This window comes from Dendrobates tinctorius, unplaced genomic scaffold (genome assembly GCF_039654945.1).
Source record: "Dendrobates tinctorius isolate UK_male_01 unplaced genomic scaffold, ASM3965494v1 ptg000046l, whole genome shotgun sequence".
NCBI classification, from domain to species: domain Eukaryota; kingdom Metazoa; phylum Chordata; class Amphibia; order Anura; family Dendrobatidae; genus Dendrobates; species Dendrobates tinctorius.
Genome location: NW_027361714.1, coordinates 80,262,558 through 80,286,074, shown reverse-complemented (window position 1 = coordinate 80,286,074; position 23,517 = coordinate 80,262,558). Strand labels below are relative to the sequence as shown.

Genomic DNA, 23,517 nt, shown 5'->3' with positions numbered 1-23,517 from the left:
TGCAGAATTCCACTTATGTCTGGAATACAGTCCATCAGAGTATACAGTATATATATATAATGTCTCCACGTTTAAGGTGGATGCCAGTGGGGTTCCCTGAAATGTAGGGGGTCTGTTATTCACTTTTTACCCTTTTGCTATAACCTCCTAGCTGTGCTGATTGTGAGAGCAAGGTGGTGATGAATTATACTGAGTTTTATTTTTACTAAGCCCAGTACATTTCCCCCCCACAGTCATTGTCCTACATGACGCCAACTCACATTGATTAATGGCTCCTATTGTCTGTACTTTTATGTAGGAGGCAGAAATTCTACACTATCTGTAATATAGCTGTTATACACATATCTAATAATGTGCTTATATTTCTGAAACATGTCTCACAGTAACCAATCCATTGGAAATTCTAGTGCCAACTGCAGAGACAGCTTTATTTTTCTCCAATGTGTGATAAATGCCCTGATGGTCCAGTGGGTGATGTGCTGGTGCAGGCTCAGTGCTGGCCCCTGGGGTGATGTGCTGGCCCAGTGGGTGATGTGTTGGCCCAGTGGGTGATGGCTGACCCAGGCTCAGTGGGGGATGTGCTGGCCCAGTGGGTGATGTGCTGGCCCAGTGGGTGATGTGATGGCCCAGTGGGTGATGTGATGGCCCAGTGGGTGATGTGATGGCCCCGGGGGTGATGTGCTGGCCCAGTGGGTGATGTGATGGCCCAGTGGGTGATGTGCTGGCCCCGGGGGTGATGTGCTGGCCCAGTGGGTGATGTGATGGCCCAGTGGGTGATGTGCTGGCCCCGGGGGTGATGTGCTGGCCCAGTGGGTGATGTGATGGCCCAGTGGGTGATGTGAAGGCCCAGTGGGTGATGTGCTGGCCCCGGGGGTGATGTGATGGCCCAGTGGGTGATGTGATGGCCCAGTGGGTGATGTGATGGCCCAGTGGGTGATGTGATGGCCCCGGGGGTGATGTGCTGGCCCAGTGGGTGATGTGATGGCCCAGTGGGTGATGTGCTGGCCCCGGGGGTGATGTGCTGGCCCAGTGGGTGATGTGATGGCCCAGTGGGTGATGTGCTGGCCCCGGGGGTGATGTGCTGGCCCAGTGGGTGATGTGATGGCCCAGTGGGTGATGTGAAGGCCCAGTGGGTGATGTGCTGGCCCCGGGGGTGATGTGCTGGCCCAGTGGGTGATGTGATGGCCCAGTGGGTGATGTGCTGGCCCAGTGGGTGATGTGCTGGCCCCGGGGGTGATGTGCTGGCCCAGTGGGTGATGTGATGGCCCCGGGGGTGATGTGCTGGCCCAGTGGGTGATGTGCTGGCCCAGTGGGTGATGTGATGGCCCAGTGGGTGATGTGATGGCCCAGTGGGTGATGTGCTGGCCCAGTGGGTGTTGTGATGGCCCCGGGGGTGATGTGATGGCCCAGTGGGTGATGTGATGGCCCAGTGGTTGATGAGCTGGCCCAGTGGGTGATGTGCAGGCCCAGTGGGTGATGTGATGGCCCCGGGGGTGATGTGCTGGCCCAGTGGGTGATGTGATGGCCCCGGGGGTGATGTGCTGGCCCAGTGGGTGATGTGCTGGCCCCGTGGGTGATGTGATGGCCCAGTGGGTGATGTGATGGCCCAGTGGGTGATGTGCTGGCCCCAGGGGTGATGTGATGGCCCAGTGGGTGTTGTGATGGCCCCGGGGGTGATGTGATGGCCCAGTGGGTGATGTGATGGCTCAGTGGTTGATGAGCTGGCCCAGTGGGTGATGTGCAGGCCCAGTGGGTGATGTGATGGCCCCGGGGGTGATGTGCTGGCCCAGTGGGTGATGTGATGGCCCCGGGGGTGATGTGCTGGCCCAGTGGGTGATGTGATGGCCCAGTGGGTGATGTGATGGCCCAGTGGGTGATGTGATGGCCCAGTGGGTGATGTGATGGCCCAGTGGGTGATGTGCTGGCCCAGTGGGTGATGTGATGGCCCAGTGGGTGATGTGATGGCCCCGGGGGTGATGTGCTGGCCCAGTGGGTGATGTGATGGCCCAGTGGGTGACGTGATGGCCCCGGGGGTGATGTGCTGGCCCAGTGGGTGATGTGCTGGCCCAGTGGGTGATGTGATGGCCCCAGGGGTGATGTGCTGGCCCAGTGGGTGATGTGATGGCCCCGAAGGTGATGTGATGGCCCAGTGGTTGATGAGCTGGCCCAGTGGGTGATGTGCAGGCCCCGGGGGTGATGTACTGGCCCCAGTGGGTGATGTGATGGCCCCGGGGGTGATGTGCTAGCCCAGTGGGTGATGTGATGGCCCAGTGGGTGTTGTGATGGCCCCGGGGGTGATGTGATGGCCCCGGGGGTGATGTGATGGCCCAGTGGGTGATGTGCTGGCCCAGTGGGTGATGTGATGGCCCAGTGGGTGATGTGCTGGCCCAGTGGGTGTTGTGATGGCCCCGGGGGTGATGTGATGGCCCAGGGGGTGATGTGATGGCCCAGTGGGTGATGTGATGGCCCAGTGGGTGATGTGCTGGCCCAGTGGGTGTTGTGATGGCCCCGGGGGTGATGTGATGGCCCAGTGGGTGATGTGATGGCTCAGTGGTTGATGAGCTGGCCCAGTGGGTGATGTGCAGGCCCAGTGGGTGATGTGATGGCCCCGGGGGTGATGTGCTGGCCCAGTGGGTGATGTGATGGCCCCGGGGGTGATGTGCTGGCCCAGTGGGTGATGTGCTGGCCCAGTGGGTGATGTGATGGCCCAGTGGGTGATGTGATGGCCCAGTGGGTGATGTGCTGGCCCAGTGGGTGATGTGATGGCCCAGTGGGTGATGTGCAGGCCCAGTGGGTGATGTGCTGGCCCAGTGGGTGATGTGCTGGCCCAGTGGGTGATGTGATGGCCCCGGGGGTGATGTGCTGGCCCAGTGGGTGATGTGATGGCCCAGTGGGTGACGTGATGGCCCCGGGGGTGATGTGCTGGCCCAGTGGGTGATGTGCTGGCCCAGTGGGTGATGTGATGGCCCCAGGGGTGATGTGCTGGCCCAGTGGGTGATGTGATGGCCCCGAAGGTGATGTGATGGCCCAGTGGTTGATGAGCTGGCCCAGTGGGTGATGTGCAGGCCCCGGGGGTGATGTGCTGGCCCCAGTGGGTGATGTGCTGGCCCAGTGGGTGATGTGCTGGCCCAGTGGGTGATGTGATGGCCCCGGGGGTGATGTGCTGGCCCCAGTGGTTGATGAGCTGGCCCAGTGGGTGATGTGCAGGCCCCGGGGGTGATGTGCTAGCCCAGTGGGTGATGTGATGGCCCAGTGGGTGTTGTGATGGCCCCGGGGGTGATGTGATGGCCCCGGGGGTGATGTGCTAGCCCAGGCACACTAGAGGACACGCTCCAGCGTGTGGCTGTGGCTGCTGCACGGCCAGGAGACACGGTGTGCTGGTACAGACTGCAGCAGGAAGGAGTGTGTGTGCTGCGCTCTCCTCCCATCTGTGCCTCCTCCCAGTGGGCAGTGCTGGCAGGGTTAGGTTGTCTGCTCCCTGTGTGTGCCCCTCACTACAGCCAGGGGAATGTGGCAGGGTGGCACCACCACAGTGAGGTGATGTGCACATGCCAGGGCTGCACATGGACGGATGTGTACACTAGGCTAGGCGGGAGGTGTCTGCTGCTGTGTGCACCCTGTGAGCCTGGGACAAAGAGTGCACGGAGCCATGGAGCCCGCATGATGCCCCTGCACCAGTAGGCACTGCCTGTCCTCGCTGCACAGCTCGGCACTACACACGCTGGCATCTCCCCTGCCCGCGGGCAGCATGGCAGACGCTCTGCCCCCCGCCTCGCCGGAGAGGGACGTGGAGATAGACCCTGACTTCGAGCCGCAGAGCCGGCCCCGCTCCTGCACCTGGCCCCTGCAGCGCCCGGACTCTCAGGCCAGCCCGGCCAAGCCTGGCCTCGGCGGGGACCTCGGGGACGCGTCCATTATCCCGGAGGAAGACGACGATGATGAAGAGGTGTCCGCCGCGGCTGCAGCCAGAGACCCCGGAGAGAGAGGCACGCTGCTGCTGGTGAGCGGCGGGGATGTGGCGGCGATGACGGTGCTGGCCGCCCCGGTCGGTGGAGTGGACGCCGTGCACAGCGCGCTGGGGGCCGGAGGGAGCGCGGTCAGCGGGGCGGCCGGGCAGCAGAGGAAGTGCTCGTCCCGCAGGAATGCCTGGGGGAATATGTCCTATGCAGACCTCATCACCAGGGCCATCGAGAGCTCCCCGGACAAGAGGCTCACCCTGTCCCAGATCTACGACTGGATGGTCCGCTCCGTCCCCTACTTCAAGGACAAGGGGGACAGCAACAGCTCGGCGGGCTGGAAGGTGAGTGACGGGCAGCACTGCCAACCGAGCCGGGCACACTGGGGACAGCACGGGGGCATGGATGCGGCAGGTGGCTGGTGAGCGGCGCTAGGAAGCCGCGATGTGGTGTATAGCAGTGTGTGTGTGCTTATATACAGTGTGTGCTTATATACAGTGTGTGCTTATATACAGTGTGTGCTTATATACAGTGTGTGCTTATATACAGTGTGTGTGCTTATATACAGTGTGTGCTTATATACAGTGTGTGCTTATATACAGTGTGTGCGTATATACAGTGTGTGCTTATATACAGTGTGTGCTTATATACAGTGTGTGCTTATATACAGTGTGTGTGCTTATATACAGTGTGTGCGTATATACAGTGTGTGCTTATATACAGTGTGTGTGCTTATATACAGTGTGTGCTTATATACAGTGTGTGCTTATATACAGTGTGTGCTTATATACAGTGTGTGTGCTTATATACAGTGTGTGCTTATATACAGTGTGTGCGTATATACAGTGTGTGCGTATATACAGTGTGTGCTTATATACAGTGTGTGTGTGCTTATATACAGTGTGTGTGTGCTTATATACAGTGTGTGTGCTTATATACAGTGTGTGTGTGCTTATATACAGTGTGTGTGTGCTTATATACAGTGTGTGCGTATATACAGTGTGTGCTTATATACAGTGTGTGCTTATATACAGTGTGTGCTTATATACAGTGTGTGTGTGCTTATATACAGTGTGTGCGTATATACAGTGTGTGTGTGCTTATATACAGTGTGTGTGCTTATATACAGTGTGCTTATATACAGTGTGTGCTTATATACAGTGTGTGCTTATATACAGTGTGTGCGTATATACAGTGTGTGCTTATATACAGTGTGTGTGCTTATATACAGTGTGTGCTTATATACAGTGTGTGCTTATATACAGTGTGTGCTTATATACAGAGTGTGCTTATATACAGTGTGTGCGTATATACAGTGTGTGCTTATATACAGTGTGTGTGCTTATATACAGTGTGTGTGCTTATATACAGTGTGTGCGTATATACAGTGTGTGCGTATATACAGTGTGTGCTTATATACAGTGTGTGTGCTTATATACAGTGTGTGTGCTTATATACAGTGTGTGCGTATATACAGTGTGTGCTTATATACAGTGTGTGTGCTTATATACAGTGTGTGTGCTTATATACAGTGTGTGCGTATATACAGTGTGTGCGTATATACAGTGTGTGCTTATATACAGTGTGTGTGTGCTTATATACAGTGTGTGTGCTTATATACAGTGTGTGCTTATATACAGTGTGTGCTTATATACAGTGTGTGTGCTTATATACAGTGTGTGCGTATATACAGTGTGTGCGTATATACAGTGTGTGCTTATATACAGTGTGTGTGTGCTTATATACAGTGTGTGTGTGCTTATATACAGTGTGTGTGCTTATATACAGTGTGTGTGCTTATATACAGTGTGTGTGTGCTTATATACAGTGTGTGCTTATATACAGTGTGTGCGTATATACAGTGTGTGTGTATATACAGTGTGTGCGTATATACAGTGTGTGCTTATATACAGTGTGTGTGCTTATATACAGTGTGTGCTTATATACAGTGTGTGCTTATATACAGTGTGTGCTTATATACAGTGTGTGTGCGTATATACAGTGTGTGCTTATATACAGTGTGTGTGTGCGTATATACAGTGTGTGCTTATATACAGTGTGTGCTTATATACACAGTGTGCTTATATACAGTGTGTGCTTATATACAGTGTGTGCTTATATACAGTGTGTGCGTATATACAGTGTGTGCTTATATACAGTGTGTGCTTATATACAGAGTGTGCTTATATACAGTGTGTACTTATATACAGAGTGTGCTTATATACAGTGTGTGCTTATATACAGAGTGTGCTTATATACAGAGTGTGCTTATATACAGTGTGTACTTATATACAGAGTGTGCTTATATACAGTGTGTGCGTATATACAGTGTGTGCTTATATACAGTGTGTGTGCTTATATACAGTGTGTGCTTATATACAGTGTGTGCGTATATACAGTGTGTGCTTATATACAGTGTGTGTGTGCTTATATACAGTGTGTGTGCTTATATACAGTGTGTGCGTATATACAGTGTGTGTGTGCTTATATACAGTGTGTGCTTATATACAGTGTGTGCTTATATACAGAGTGTGCTTATATACAGAGTGTGCGTATATACAGTGTGTGCGTATATACAGTGTGTGTGTGCTTATATACAGTGTGTGCTTATATACAGAGTGTGCTTATATACAGTGTGTGCGTATATACAGTGTGTGCTTATATACAGTGTGTGTGCTTATATACAGTGTGTGCTTATATACAGTGTGTGCGTATATACAGTGTGTGCTTATATACAGTGTGTGTGTGCTTATATACAGTGTGTGTGCTTATATACAGTGTGTGCGTATATACAGTGTGTGTGTGCTTATATACAGTGTGTGCTTATATACAGTGTGTGCTTATATACAGAGTGTGCTTATATACAGAGTGTGCGTATATACAGTGTGTGCGTATATACAGTGTGTGTGTGCTTATATACAGTGTGTGTGCTTATATACAGTGTGTGTGCTTATATACAGTGTGTGCTTATATACAGAGTGTGCTTATATACAGTGTGTGCTTATATACAGTGTGTGCTTATATACAGAGTGTGCTTATATACAGTGTGTGCTTATATACAGTGTGTGTGCTTATATACAGAGTGTGCTTATATACAGTGTGTGTGCTTATATACAGAGTGTGCTTATATACAGTGTGTGCTTATATACAGTGTGTACTTATATACAGAGTGTGCTTATATACAGAGTGTGCTTATATACAGAGTGTGCTTATATACAGTGTGTGTGCTTATATACAGTGTGTGCTTATATACAGAGTGTGCTTATATACAGTGTGTACTTATATACAGAGTGTGCTTATATACAGTGTGTGCTTATATACAGAGTGTGCTTATATACAGAGTGTGCTTATATACAGTGTGTGTGCTTATATACAGTGTGTGCTTATATACACAGTGTGCTTATATACAGTGTGTGCTTATATACAGTGTGTGCTTATATACACAGTGTGCTTATATACAGTGTGTGCTTATATACAGTGTGTGTGCTTATATACAGTGTGTGCGTATATACAGTGTGTGTGTGCTTATATACAGTGTGTGTGCTTATATACAGAGTGTGCTTATATACAGAGTATGCTTATATACAGTGTGTGCTTATATACAGTGTGTGTGCTTATATACAGAGTGTGCTTATATACAGTGTGTGTGCTTATATACAGAGTGTGCTTATATACAGAGTGTGCTTATATACAGTGTGTGCTTATATACAGTGTGTGCTTATATACAGAGTGTGCTTATATACAGTGTGTGCTTATATACAGTGTGTGTGCTTATATACAGAGTGTGCTTATATACAGTGTGTGTGCTTATATACAGTGTGTGCTTATATACAGAGTGTGCTTATATACAGTGTGTGCTTATATACAGAGTGTGCTTATATACAGTGTGTGCTTATATACAGAGTGTGCTTATATACAGTGTGCGCTTATATACAGAGTGTGCTTATATACAGTGTGTGTGCTTATATACAGAGTGTGCTTATATACAGTGTGTGTGCTTATATACAGAGTGTGCTTATATACAGTGTGTGCTTATATACAGTGTGTGCTTATATACAGTGTGTGTGCTTATATACAGTGTGTGCGTATATACAGTGTGTGTGTGCTTATATACAGTGTGTGTGCTTATATACAGTGTGTGCTTATATACAGAGTGTGCTTATATACAGTGTGTGTGCTTATATACAGTGTGTGCTTATATACAGAGTGTGCTTATATACAGTGTGTGCTTATATACAGTGTGTGCTTATATACAGAGTGTGCTTATATACAGTGTGTGCTTATATACAGTGTGTGCTTATATACAGTGTGTGTGCTTATATACAGAGTGTGCTTATATACAGTGTGTGTGCTTATATACAGAGTGTGCTTATATACAGTGTGTGCTTATATACAGTGTGTACTTATATACAGAGTGTGCTTATATACAGAGTGTGCTTATATACAGTGTGTGTGCTTATATACAGTGTGTGCTTATATACAGAGTGTGCTTATATACAGTGTGTACTTATATACAGAGTGTGCTTATATACAGTGTGTGCTTATATACAGAGTGTGCTTATATACAGAGTGTGCTTATATACAGTGTGTGTGCTTATATACAGTGTGTGCTTATATACACAGTGTGCTTATATACAGTGTGTGCTTATATACAGTGTGTGTGCTTATATACAGTGTGTGCTTATATACACAGTGTGCTTATATACAGTGTGTGCTTATATACAGTGTGTGTGCTTATATACAGTGTGTGCGTATATACAGTGTGTGTGTGCTTATATACAGTGTGTGTGCTTATATACAGTGTGTGCTTATATACAGAGTGTGCTTATATACAGAGTATGCTTATATACAGTGTGTGCTTATATACAGTGTGTGTGCTTATATACAGAGTGTGCTTATATACAGTGTGTGTGCTTATATACAGTGTGTGCTTATATACAGAGTGTGCTTATATACAGTGTGTGCTTATATACAGAGTGTGCTTATATACAGTGTGTGCTTATATACAGTGTGTGCTTATATACAGTGTGTGTGCTTATATACAGTGTGTGTGCTTATATACAGAGTGTGCTTATATACAGTGTGTGCTTATATACAGTGTGTACTTATATACAGAGTGTGCTTATATACAGAGTGTGCTTATATACAGAGTGTGCTTATATACAGTGTGTGTGCTTATATACAGTGTGTGCTTATATACAGAGTGTGCTTATATACAGTGTGTACTTATATACAGAGTGTGCTTATATACAGTGTGTGCTTATATACAGAGTGTGCTTATATACAGAGTGTGCTTATATACAGTGTGTGTGCTTATATACAGTGTGTGCTTATATACACAGTGTGCTTATATACAGTGTGTGCTTATATACAGTGTGTGTGCTTATATACAGTGTGTGCTTATATACACAGTGTGCTTATATACAGTGTGTGCTTATATACAGTGTGTGTGCTTATATACAGTGTGTGCGTATATACAGTGTGTGTGTGCTTATATACAGTGTGTGTGCTTATATACAGTGTGTGCTTATATACAGAGTGTGCTTATATACAGAGTATGCTTATATACAGTGTGTGCTTATATACAGTGTGTGTGCTTATATACAGAGTGTGCTTATATACAGTGTGTGTGCTTATATACAGTGTGTGCTTATATACAGAGTGTGCTTATATACAGTGTGTGCTTATATACAGTGTGTGCTTATATACAGAGTGTGCTTATATACAGTGTGTGCTTATATACAGTGTGTGTGCTTATATACAGAGTGTGCTTATATACAGTGTGTGTGCTTATATACAGAGTGTGCTTATATACAGTGTGTGCTTATATACAGTGTGTACTTATATACAGAGTGTGCTTATATACAGAGTGTGCTTATATACAGTGTGTGCTTATATACAGTGTGTACTTATATACAGAGTGTGCTTATATACAGAGTGTGCTTATATACAGTGTGTGCTTATATACAGTGTGTGTGTATATACAGTGTGTGCGTATATACAGTGTGTGCTTATATACAGTGTGTGTGCTTATATACAGTGTGTGTGCTTATATACAGTGTGTGCGTATATACAGTGTGTGCGTATATACAGTGTGTGCTTATATACAGTGTGTGTGCTTATATACAGTGTGTGCTTATATACAGTGTGTGCTTATATACAGTGTGTGTGCTTATATACAGTGTGTGCTTATATACAGTGTGTGCGTATATACAGTGTGTGCGTATATACAGTGTGTGCTTATATACAGTGTGTGTGTGCTTATATACAGTGTGTGTGTGCTTATATACAGTGTGTGTGCTTATATACAGTGTGTGTGTGCTTATATACAGTGTGTGTGTGCTTATATACAGTGTGTGCGTATATACAGTGTGTGCGTATATACAGTGTGTGTGTATATACAGTGTGTGCGTATATACAGTGTGTGCTTATATACAGTGTGTGTGCTTATATACAGTGTGTGCTTATATACAGTGTGTGCTTATATACAGTGTGTGCTTATATACAGTGTGTGTGCGTATATACAGTGTGTGCTTATATACAGTGTGTGTGCTTATATACAGTGTGTGCTTATATACAGTGTGTGCGTATATACAGTGTGTGCGTATATACAGTGTGTGCTTATATACAGTGTGTGTGTGCTTATATACAGTGTGTGTGCTTATATACAGTGTGTGTGCTTATATACAGTGTGTATGTGCTTATATACAGTGTGTGTGTGCTTATATACAGTGTGTGCGTATATACAGTGTGTGCGTATATACAGTGTGTGTGTATATACAGTGTGTGCGTATATACAGTGTGTGCTTATATACAGTGTGTGTGCTTATATACAGTGTGTGCTTATATACAGTGTGTGCTTATATACAGTGTGTGCTTATATACAGTGTGTGCGTATATACAGTGTGTGCTTATATACAGTGTGTGCTTATATACAGAGTGTGCTTATATACAGTGTGTGCTTATATACAGAGTGTGCTTATATACAGTGTGTGCTTATATACAGAGTGTGCTTATATACAGAGTGTGCTTATATACAGTGTGTGCGTATATACAGTGTGTGCTTATATACAGTGTGTGTGCTTATATACAGTGTGTGCTTATATACAGTGTGTGCGTATATACAGTGTGCTTATATACAGTGTGTGTGTGCTTATATACAGTGTGTGTGCTTATATACAGTGTGTGCGTATATACAGTGTGTGTGTGCTTATATACAGTGTGTGCTTATATACAGAGTGTGCTTATATACAGAGTGTGCGTATATACAGTGTGTGCGTATATACAGTGTGTGTGTGCTTATATACAGTGTGTGCTTATATACAGTGTGTGCTTATATACAGAGTGTGCTTATATACAGTGTGTGCGTATATACAGTGTGTGCTTATATACAGTGTGTGTGCTTATATACAGTGTGTGCTTATATACAGTGTGTGCGTATATACAGTGTGTGCTTATATACAGTGTGTGTGTGCTTATATACAGTGTGTGTGCTTATATACAGTGTGTGCGTATATACAGTGTGTGTGCTTATATACAGTGTGTGCTTATATACAGTGTGTGCTTATATACAGAGTGTGCTTATATACAGAGTGTGCGTATATACAGTGTGTGCGTATATACAGTGTGTGTGTGCTTATATACAGTGTGTGCTTATATACAGTGTGTGTGCTTATATACAGTGTGTGCTTATATACAGAGTGTGCTTATATACAGTGTGTGCTTATATACAGTGTGTGCTTATATACAGAGTGTGCTTATATACAGTGTGTGCTTATATACAGTGTGTGTGCTTATATACAGAGTGTGCTTATATACAGTGTGTGTGCTTATATACAGTGTGCTTATATACAGTGTGTGCTTATATACAGTGTGTGCTTATATACAGAGTGTGCTTATATACAGAGTGTGCTTATATACAGTGTGTGTGCTTATATACAGTGTGTGCTTATATACAGAGTGTGCTTATATACAGTGTGTACTTATATACAGAGTGTGCTTATATACAGTGTGTGCTTATATACAGAGTGTGCTTATATACAGTGTGCTTATATACAGTGTGTGTGCTTATATACAGTGTGTGCTTATATACACAGTGTGCTTATATACAGTGTGTGCTTATATACAGTGTGTGCTTATATACAGTGTGTGCTTATATACAGAGTGTGCTTATATACAGTGTGTGCTTATATACAGTGTGTGTGCTTATATACAGTGTGTGCGTATATACAGTGTGTGTGTGCTTATATACAGTGTGTGTGCTTATATACAGTGTGTGCTTATATACAGAGTGTGCTTATATACAGAGTGTGCTTATATACAGTGTGTGCTTATATACAGTGTGTGTGCTTATATACAGAGTGTGCTTATATACAGTGTGTGTGCTTATATACAGAGTGTGCTTATATACAGAGTGTGCTTATATACAGTGTGTGCTTATATACAGTGTGTGCTTATATACAGAGTGTGCTTATATACAGAGTGTGCTTATATACAGTGTGTGCTTATATACAGTGTGTGTGCTTATATACAGAGTGTGCTTATATACAGTGTGTGTGCTTATATACAGTGTGTGCTTATATACAGAGTGTGCTTATATACAGTGTGTGCTTATATACAGAGTGTGCTTATATACAGTGTGTGCTTATATACAGAGTGTGCTTATATACAGTGTGTGCTTATATACAGAGTGTGCTTATATACAGTGTGTGTGCTTATATACAGAGTGTGCTTATATACAGTGTGTGTGCTTATATACAGAGTGTGCTTATATACAGTGTGTGCTTATATACAGTGTGTGCTTATATACAGTGTGTGTGCTTATATACAGTGTGTGCGTATATACAGTGTGTGTGTGCTTATATACAGTGTGTGTGCTTATATACAGTGTGTGCTTATATACAGAGTGTGCTTATATACAGAGTGTGCTTATATACAGTGTGTGTGCTTATATACAGTGTGTGCTTATATACAGAGTGTGCTTATATACAGTGTGTGCTTATATACAGTGTGTGCTTATATACAGTGTGTGCTTATATACAGAGTGTGCTTATATACAGTGTGTGCTTATATACAGTGTGTGTGCTTATATACAGTGTGTGCGTATATACAGTGTGTGTGTGCTTATATACAGTGTGTGTGCTTATATACAGTGTGTGCTTATATACAGAGTGTGCTTATATACAGAGTGTGCTTATATACAGTGTGTGCTTATATACAGTGTGTGTGCTTATATACAGAGTGTGCTTATATACAGTGTGTGTGCTTATATACAGAGTGTGCTTATATACAGAGTGTGCTTATATACAGTGTGTGCTTATATACAGTGTGTGCTTATATACAGAGTGTGCTTATATACAGTGTGTGCTTATATACAGTGTGTGCTTATATACAGTGTGTGTGCTTATATACAGAGTGTGCTTATATACAGTGTGTGTGCTTATATACAGTGTGTGCTTATATACAGAGTGTGCTTATATACAGTGTGTGCTTATATACAGTGTGTGCTTATATACAGAGTGTGCTTATATACAGTGTGTGCTTATATACAGTGTGTGCTTATATACAGTGTGTGTGCTTATATACAGAGTGTGCTTATATACAGTGTGTGTGCTTATATACAGTGTGTGCTTATATACAGAGTGTGCTTATATACAGTGTGTGCTTATATACAGAGTGTGCTTATATACAGTGTGTGCTTATATACAGAGTGTGCTTATATACAGTGTGTGCTTATATACAGAGTGTGCTTATATACAGTGTGTGTGCTTATATACAGAGTGTGCTTATATACAGTGTGTGTGCTTATATACAGAGTGTGCTTATATACAGTGTGTGCTTATATACAGTGTGTGCTTATATACAGTGTGTGTGCTTATATACAGTGTGTGCGTATATACAGTGTGTGTGTGCTTATATACAGTGTGTGTGCTTATATACAGTGTGTGCTTATATACAGAGTGTGCTTATATACAGTGTGTGTGCTTATATACAGTGTGTGCTTATATACAGAGTGTGCTTATATACAGTGTGTGCTTATATACAGAGTGTGCTTATATACAGTGTGTGCTTATATACAGTGTGTGCTTATATACAGTGTGTGTGCTTATATACAGAGTGTGCTTATATACAGTGTGTGTGCTTATATACAGAGTGTGCTTATATACAGTGTGTGCTTATATACAGTGTGTACTTATATACAGAGTGTGCTTATATACAGAGTGTGCTTATATACAGTGTGTGTGCTTATATACAGTGTGTGCTTATATACAGAGTGTGCTTATATACAGTGTGTACTTATATACAGAGTGTGCTTATATACAGTGTGTGCTTATATACAGAGTGTGCTTATATACAGAGTGTGCTTATATACAGTGTGTGTGCTTATATACAGTGTGTGCTTATATACACAGTGTGCTTATATACAGTGTGTGCTTATATACAGTGTGTGTGCTTATATACAGTGTGTGCTTATATACACAGTGTGCTTATATACAGTGTGTGCTTATATACAGTGTGTGTGCTTATATACAGTGTGTGCGTATATACAGTGTGTGTGTGCTTATATACAGTGTGTGTGCTTATATACAGTGTGTGCTTATATACAGAGTGTGCTTATATAGAGAGTATGCTTATATACAGTGTGTGCTTATATACAGTGTGTGTGCTTATATACAGAGTGTGCTTATATACAGTGTGTGTGCTTATATACAGTGTGTGCTTATATACAGAGTGTGCTTATATACAGTGTGTGCTTATATACAGAGTGTGCTTATATACAGTGTGTGCTTATATACAGTGTGTGCTTATATACAGTGTGTGTGCTTATATACAGAGTGTGCTTATATACAGTGTGTGTGCTTATATACAGTGTGTGCTTATATACAGAGTGTGCTTATATACAGTGTGTACTTATATACAGAGTGTGCTTATATACAGTGTGTGCTTATATACAGAGTGTGCTTATATACAGAGTGTGCTTATATACAGTGTGTGTGCTTATATACAGTGTGTGCTTATATACACAGTGTGCTTATATACAGTGTGTGCTTATATACAGTGTGTGTGCTTATATACAGTGTGTGCTTATATACACAGTGTGCTTATATACAGTGTGTGCTTATATACAGTGTGTGTGCTTATATACAGTGTGTGCGTATATACAGTGTGTGTGTGCTTATATACAGTGTGTGTGCTTATATACAGTGTGTGCTTATATACAGAGTGTGCTTATATACAGAGTATGCTTATATACAGTGTGTGCTTATATACAGTGTGTGTGCTTATATACAGAGTGTGCTTATATACAGTGTGTGTGCTTATATACAGTGTGTGCTTATATACAGAGTGTGCTTATATACAGTGTGTGCTTATATACAGTGTGTGCTTATATACAGAGTGTGCTTATATACAGTGTGTGCTTATATACAGTGTGTGCTTATATACAGTGTGTGTGCTTATATACAGAGTGTGCTTATATACAGTGTGTGTGCTTATATACAGAGTGTGCTTATATACAGTGTGTGCTTATATACAGTGTGTACTTATATACAGAGTGTGCTTATATACAGTGTGTGTGCTTATATACAGTGTGTGCTTATATACAGTGTGTGCTTATATACAGAGTGTGCTTATATACAGTGTGCGCTTATATACAGAGTGTGCTTATATACAGTGTGTGTGCTTATATACAGAGTGTGCTTATATACAGTGTGTGTGCTTATATACAGAGTGTGCTTATATACAGTGTGTGCTTATATACAGTGTGTGCTTATATACAGTGTGTGTGCTTATATACAGTGTGTGCGTATATACAGTGTGTGTGTGCTTATATACAGTGTGTGTGCTTATATACAGTGTGTGCTTATATACAGAGTGTGCTTATATACAGAGTGTGCTTATATACAGTGTGTGTGCTTATATACAGTGTGTGCTTATATACACAGTGTGCTTATATACAGTGTGTGCTTATATACAGTGTGTGCTTATATACAGTGTGTGCTTATATACACAGTGTGCTTATATACAGTGTGTGCTTATATACAGTGTGTGTGCTTATATACAGTGTGTGCGTATATACAGTGTGTGTGTGCTTATATACAGTGTGTGTGCTTATATACAGTGTGTGCTTATATACAGAGTGTGCTTATATACAGAGTGTGCTTATATACAGTGTGTGCTTATATACAGTGTGTGTGCTTATATACAGAGTGTGCTTATATACAGTGTGTGTGCTTATATACAGAGTGTGCTTATATACAGAGTGTGCTTATATACAGTGTGTGCTTATATACAGTGTGTGCTTATATACAGAGTGTGCTTATATACAGTGTGTGCTTATATACAGTGTGTGCTTATATACAGTGTGTGTGCTTATATACAGAGTGTGCTTATATACAGTGTGTGTGCTTATATACAGTGTGTGCTTATATACAGAGTGTGCTTATATACAGTGTGTGCTTATATACAGTGTGTGTGCTTATATACAGTGTGTGCTTATATACACAGTGTGCTTATATACAGTGTGTGCTTATATACAGTGTGTGTGCTTATATACAGTGTGTGCGTATATACAGTGTGTGTGTGCTTATATACAGTGTGTGTGCTTATATACAGTGTGTGCTTATATACAGAGTGTGCTTATATACAGAGTATGCTTATATACAGTGTGTGCTTATATACAGTGTGTGTGCTTATATACAGTGTGTGCTTATATACAGTGTGTGTGCTTATATACAGAGTGTGCTTATATACAGTGTGTGTGCTTATATACAGTGTGTGCTTATATACAGAGTGTGCTTATATACAGTGTGTGCTTATATACAGTGTGTGCTTATATACAGAGTGTGCTTATATACAGTGTGTGCTTATATACAGTGTGTGCTTATATACAGTGTGTGTGCTTATATACAGAGTGTGCTTATATACAGTGTGTGTGCTTATATACAGAGTGTGCTTATATACAGTGTGTGCTTATATACAGTGTGTACTTATATACAGAGTGTGCTTATATACAGTGTGTGTGCTTATATACAGTGTGTGCTTATATACAGTGTGTGCTTATATACAGAGTGTGCTTATATACAGTGTGCGCTTATATACAGAGTGTGCTTATATACAGTGTGTGTGCTTATATACAGAGTGTGCTTATATACAGTGTGTGTGCTTATATACAGAGTGTGCTTATATACAGTGTGTGCTTATATACAGTGTGTGCTTATATACAGTGTGTGTGCTTATATACAGTGTGTGCGTATATACAGTGTGTGTGTGCTTATATACAGTGTGTGTGCTTATATACAGTGTGTGCTTATATACAGAGTGTGCTTATATACAGAGTGTGCTTATATACAGTGTGTGTGCTTATATACAGTGTGTGCTTATATACACAGTGTGCTTATATACAGTGTGTGCTTATATACAGTGTGTGCTTATATACAGTGTGTGCTTATATACACAGTGTGCTTATATACAGTGTGTGCTTATATACAGTGTGTGTGCTTATATACAGTGTGTGCGTATATACAGTGTGTGTGTGCTTATATACAGTGTGTGTGCTTATATACAGTGTGTGCTTATATACAGAGTGTGCTTATATACAGAGTATGCTTATATACAGTGTGTGCTTATATACAGTGTGTGTGCTTATATACAGAGTGTGCTTATATACAGTGTGTGTGCTTATATACAGAGTGTGCTTATATACAGAGTGTGCTTATATACAGTGTGTGCTTATATACAGTGTGTGCTTATATACAGAGTGTGCTTATATACAGTGTGTGCTTATATACAGTGTGTGCTTATATACAGTGTGTGTGCTTATATACAGAGTGTGCTTATATACAGTGTGTGTGCTTATATACAGTGTGTGCTTATATACAGAGTGTGCTTATATACAGTGTGTGCTTATATACAGAGTGTGCTTATATACAGTGTGTGCTTATATACAGAGTGTGCTTATATACAGTGTGCGCTTATATACAGAGTGTGCTTATATACAGTGTGTGTGCTTATATACAGAGTGTGCTTATATACAGTGTGTGTGCTTATATACAGAGTGTGCTTATATACAGTGTGTGCTTATATACAGTGTGTGCTTATATACAGTGTGTGTGCTTATATACAGTGTGTGCGTATATACAGTGTGTGTGTGCTTATATACAGTGTGTGTGCTTATATACAGTGTGTGCTTATATACAGAGTGTGCTTATATACAGTGTGTGTGCTTATATACAGTGTGTGCTTATATACAGAGTGTGCTTATATACAGTGTGTGCTTATATACAGTGTGTGCTTATATACAGAGTGTGCTTATATACAGTGTGTGCTTATATACAGTGTGTGCTTATATACAGTGTGTGTGCTTATATACAGAGTGTGCTTATATACAGTGTGTGTGCTTATATACAGAGTGTGCTTATATACAGTGTGTGCTTATATACAGTGTGTACTTATATACAGAGTGTGCTTATATACAGAGTGTGCTTATATACAGTGTGTGTGCTTATATACAGTGTGTGCTTATATACAGAGTGTGCTTATATACAGTGTGTACTTATATACAGAGTGTGCTTATATACAGTGTGTGCTTATATACAGAGTGTGCTTATATACAGAGTGTGCTTATATACAGTGTGTGTGCTTATATACAGTGTGTGCTTATATACACAGTGTGCTTATATACAGTGTGTGCTTATATACAGTGTGTGTGCTTATATACAGTGTGTGCTTATATACACAGTGTGCTTATATACAGTGTGTGCTTATATACAGTGTGTGTGCTTATATACAGTGTGTGCGTATATACAGTGTGTGTGTGCTTATATACAGTGTGTGTGCTTATATACAGTGTGTGCTTATATACAGAGTGTGCTTATATAGAGAGTATGCTTATATACAGTGTGTGCTTATATACAGTGTGTGTGCTTATATACAGAGTGTGCTTATATACAGTGTGTGTGCTTATATACAGTGTGTGCTTATATACAGAGTGTGCTTATATACAGTGTGTGCTTATATACAGTGTGTGCTTATATACAGAGTGTGCTTATATACAGTGTGTGCTTATATACAGTGTGTGCTTATATACAGTGTGTGTGCTTATATACAGAGTGTGCTTATATACAGTGTGTGTGCTTATATACAGAGTGTGCTTATATACAGTGTGTGCTTATATACAGTGTGTACTTATATACAGAGTGTGCTTATATACAGAGTGTGCTTATATACAGTGTGTGTGCTTATATACAGTGTGTGCTTATATACAGAGTGTGCTTATATACAGTGTGTACTTATATACAGAGTGTGCTTATATACAGTGTGTGCTTATATACAGAGTGTGCTTATATACAGAGTGTGCTTATATACAGTGTGTGTGCTTATATACAGTGTGTGCTTATATACACAGTGTGCTTATATACAGTGTGTGCTTATATACAGTGTGTGTGCTTATATACAGTGTGTGCTTATATACACAGTGTGCTTATATACAGTGTGTGCTTATATACAGTGTGTGTGCTTATATACAGTGTGTGCGTATATACAGTGTGTGTGTGCTTATATACAGTGTGTGTGCTTATATACAGTGTGTGCTTATATACAGAGTGTGCTTATATACAGAGTATGCTTATATACAGTGTGTGCTTATATACAGTGTGTGTGCTTATATACAGAGTGTGCTTATATACAGTGTGTGCTTATATACAGAGTGTGCTTATATACAGTGTGTGCTTATATACAGTGTGTGCTTATATACAGAGTGTGCTTATATACAGTGTGTGCTTATATACAGTGTGTGCTTATATACAGTGTGTGTGCTTATATACAGAGTGTGCTTATATACAGTGTGTGTGCTTATATACAGAGTGTGCTTATATACAGTGTGTGCTTATATACAGTGTGTACTTATATACAGAGTGTGCTTATATACAGTGTGTGTGCTTATATACAGTGTGTGCTTATATACAGTGTGTGTGCTTATATACAGAGTGTGCTTATATACAGTGTGTGTGCTTATATACAGAGTGTGCTTATATACAGTGTGTGCTTATATACAGTGTGTACTTATATACAGAGTGTGCTTATATACAGTGTGTGTGCTTATATACAGTGTGTGCTTATATACAGAGTGTGCTTATATACAGTGTGTACTTATATACAGAGTGTGCTTATATACAGTGTGTGCTTATATACAGAGTGTGCTTATATACAGAGTGTGCTTATATACAGTGTGTGTGCTTATATACAGTGTGTGCTTATATACACAGTGTGCTTATATACAGTGTGTGCTTATATACAGTGTGTGTGCTTATATACAGTGTGTGCTTATATACACAGTGTGCTTATATACAGTGTGTGCTTATATACAGTGTGTGTGCTTATATACAGTGTGTGCGTATATACAGTGTGTGTGTGCTTATATACAGTGTGCGTGCTTATATACAGTGTGTGCTTATATACAGAGTGTGCTTATATACAGAGTATGCTTATATACAGTGTGTGCTTATATACAGTGTGTGTGCTTATATACAGAGTGTGCTTATATACAGTGTGTGTGCTTATATACAGTGTGTGCTTATATACAGAGTGTGCTTATATACAGTGTGTGCTTATATACAGAGTGTGCTTATATACAGTGTGTGCTTATATACAGTGTGTGCTTATATACAGTGTGTGCTTATATACAGTGTGTGTGTGCTTATATACAGAGTGTGCTTATATACAGTGTGTGCTTATATACAGTGTGTGCTTATATACAGAGTGGGCTTATATACAGTGTGTGCTTATATACAGAGTGTGCTTATATACAGTGTGTGCTTATATACAGTGTGCTTATATACAGTGTGTGCTTATATACAGTGTGTGTGTGCTTATATACAGTGTGTGTGCTTATATACAGAGTGTGCTTATATACAGTGTGTGCTTATATACAGAGTGTGCTTATATACAGTGTGTGCTTATATACAGTGTGTGCTTATATACAGTGTGTGTGCGCTTATATACAGTGTGTGCTTATATACAGTGTGTGTGCTTATATACAGAGTGTGCTTATATACAGTGTGTGCTTATATACAGAGTGTGCTTATATAGTATGCTTATATACAGTGTGTGCGCTTATATACAGTGTGTGCTTATATACAGAGTGTGCTTATATACAGTGTGTGTGCTTATACACAGTGTGCTTATATACAGTGTGTGTGCTTATACACAGTGTGTGTGCTTTTATACAGTGTGTGCTTTTATACAGTGTGTGCTTTTATAGTGTGCTTATATACAATGTGCTTATATACAGTGTGTGTGCTTATATACAGTGTGTGTGCTTATACACTGTGTGCGCTTATATACAGTGTGTGTGTGTGCTTATACACAGTGTGTGTGCTTACATACAGTGTGTGCGCTTATATACAGTGTGTGCTTATATACAGTGTGTGCTTATATACAGTGTGTGCTTATATACAGTGTGCGCTTATATACAGTGTGTGTGTGCTTATATACAGTGTGTGCTTATATACAGTGTGCTTACATACAGTGTGTGCGCTTATATACAGTGTGTGCTTATATACTTGTGCTTATATACAGTGTGTGTGCTTACATACAGTGTGTGTGCTTATATACAGAGTGTGCGCTTATATACAGTGTGTGTGCGCTTATATACAGTGTGTTTATATACAGAGTGTGTGGTAATATACAGTGTGTGCTTATATACAGTGTGTGCTTATATACAGTGTGCTTATATACAGTGTGTGCGTGTGCTTATATACAGTGTGTGTGCTTATATACAGTGTGTGTGCTTACATACAGTGTGTGCTTATACACAGTGTGCGCTTATACACAGTGTGCGCTTATACACAGTGTACGTGTGCTTATATACAGTGTGTGCTTATATACGTGTGCTTATATACAGTGTGTTTGCTTATATACAGTGTGTGCTTATATAGTGTGCTTATATACAGTGTGTGCTTATATACAGAGTGCACTTATGTACAGTGTGTGTGCTTATATACAGTGTGTGTGCTTATATACAGAGTGCACTTATATAGTGTGCTTATATACAGTGTGTGTGCTTATATACAGAGTGTGTGCTTATATACAGTGTGTGTGCTTATATACAGTGTGTGCTTATATACAGAGTGCACTTATATACAGTGCGTGTGCTTATATACAGTGTGTGCTTATATACAGAGTGCACTTATATAGTATGCTTATATACAGTGTGTGCGCTTATATACAGTGTGTGCTTATATACAGAGTGTGCTTATATACAGTGTGTGTGCTTATACACAGTGTGCTTATATACAGTGTGTGTGCTTATACACAGTGTGTGTGCTTATATACAGTGTGTGCTTTTATACAGTGTGTGCTTTTATAGTGTGCTTATATACAATGTGCTTATATACAGTGTGTGTGCTTATATACAGTGTGTGTGCTTATACACTGTGTGCGCTTATATACAGTGTGTGTGCGCGCTTATATACAGTGTGTTTATATACAGTGTGTGGTAATGTACTGTGTGTGTGCTTATATACAGTGTGTGCTTATATACAGTGTGTGCTTATATACAGTGTGTGTGCTTATATACAGTGTGTGTGTGCTTATACACAGAGTGTGTGCGTATACACAGAGTGTGTGCGTATACACAGTGCGTATACACAGAGTGTGCTTATATACAGAGTGTGTGTGCTTATATCCAGTGTGTGTGCTTATACACAGTGTGCATGCTTTTATATAGTGTGTATGCGTGCTTATATACAGTGTGTGCTTATATAGTGTGCTTATATACAGTGTGTGCTTGTATACAGTGTGTGTGCTTATATACAGTGTGTGTGCTTATATAGTGTGCGTGTGCTTATATACAGTGTGTGTGTGTGTGTGTGCTTATACACAGTGTGCTTATATACAGTGTGTGCTTATATACAGTGTGTGCTTATACACAGTGTGTGCGTATACACAGTGTGCATATACACAGTGTGCATATACACAGTGTGCTTATATACAGTGTGTGCGCTTATATACAGTGTGCGCTTATATACAGTGTGTTTGCTTATATGGTGCGTGTGCTTATATAGTGTGTGCTTATGTACAGTATGTGTGTGTGCTTATATACAATGTGTACTTATATACAGTGTGTTTGCTTTTATGGTGCGTGTGCTTATATAGTGTGTGCTTATGTACAGTATGTGTGTGTGCTTATATGCAGTGTGTACTTATATACAGTGTGTTTGCTTATATACAGAGTGTGCTTATACACAGTGTGTGCGCTTATATAGTGTGCTTATTTACAGAGTGTGTTTATATAGTGTGCTTATTTAGTGTGTGCTTACATACAGCTTATATCCACAGTGTGCTTATACACAGTGTGTGTGCTTATACACAGTGTGTGTGCTGATATAGTGTGCTTATATACAGTGTGTGTGCTTATATACAGTGTGTGTGGTAATATACAGTGTGTGCTTATATACAGAGTGTGCTTATATACAGTGTGTGCTTATATACAGTGTGTGCTTATATACAGTGTGTACTTATATACGTGTGCTTATATACACAGCATCTGTATAGAGTGTGC

General features: G+C 41.2%; 1 protein-coding gene across 1 annotated transcript in view; it reads left to right on the top strand.

The window, feature by feature from the left end:
• The first annotated feature begins 3,482 nt into the window (after positions 1-3,482).
• Positions 3,483-23,517, top strand: part of FOXO3 (forkhead box O3) — a 148,866-nt gene continuing 128,831 nt past the window's right edge. The window contains exon 1 of the mRNA XM_073576052.1: positions 3,483-4,300. Coding sequence (XP_073432153.1) covers positions 3,749-4,300 — 552 coding nt within the window. The 5' untranslated portion in view covers positions 3,483-3,748. The remainder of the gene's footprint in view (positions 4,301-23,517) is intronic.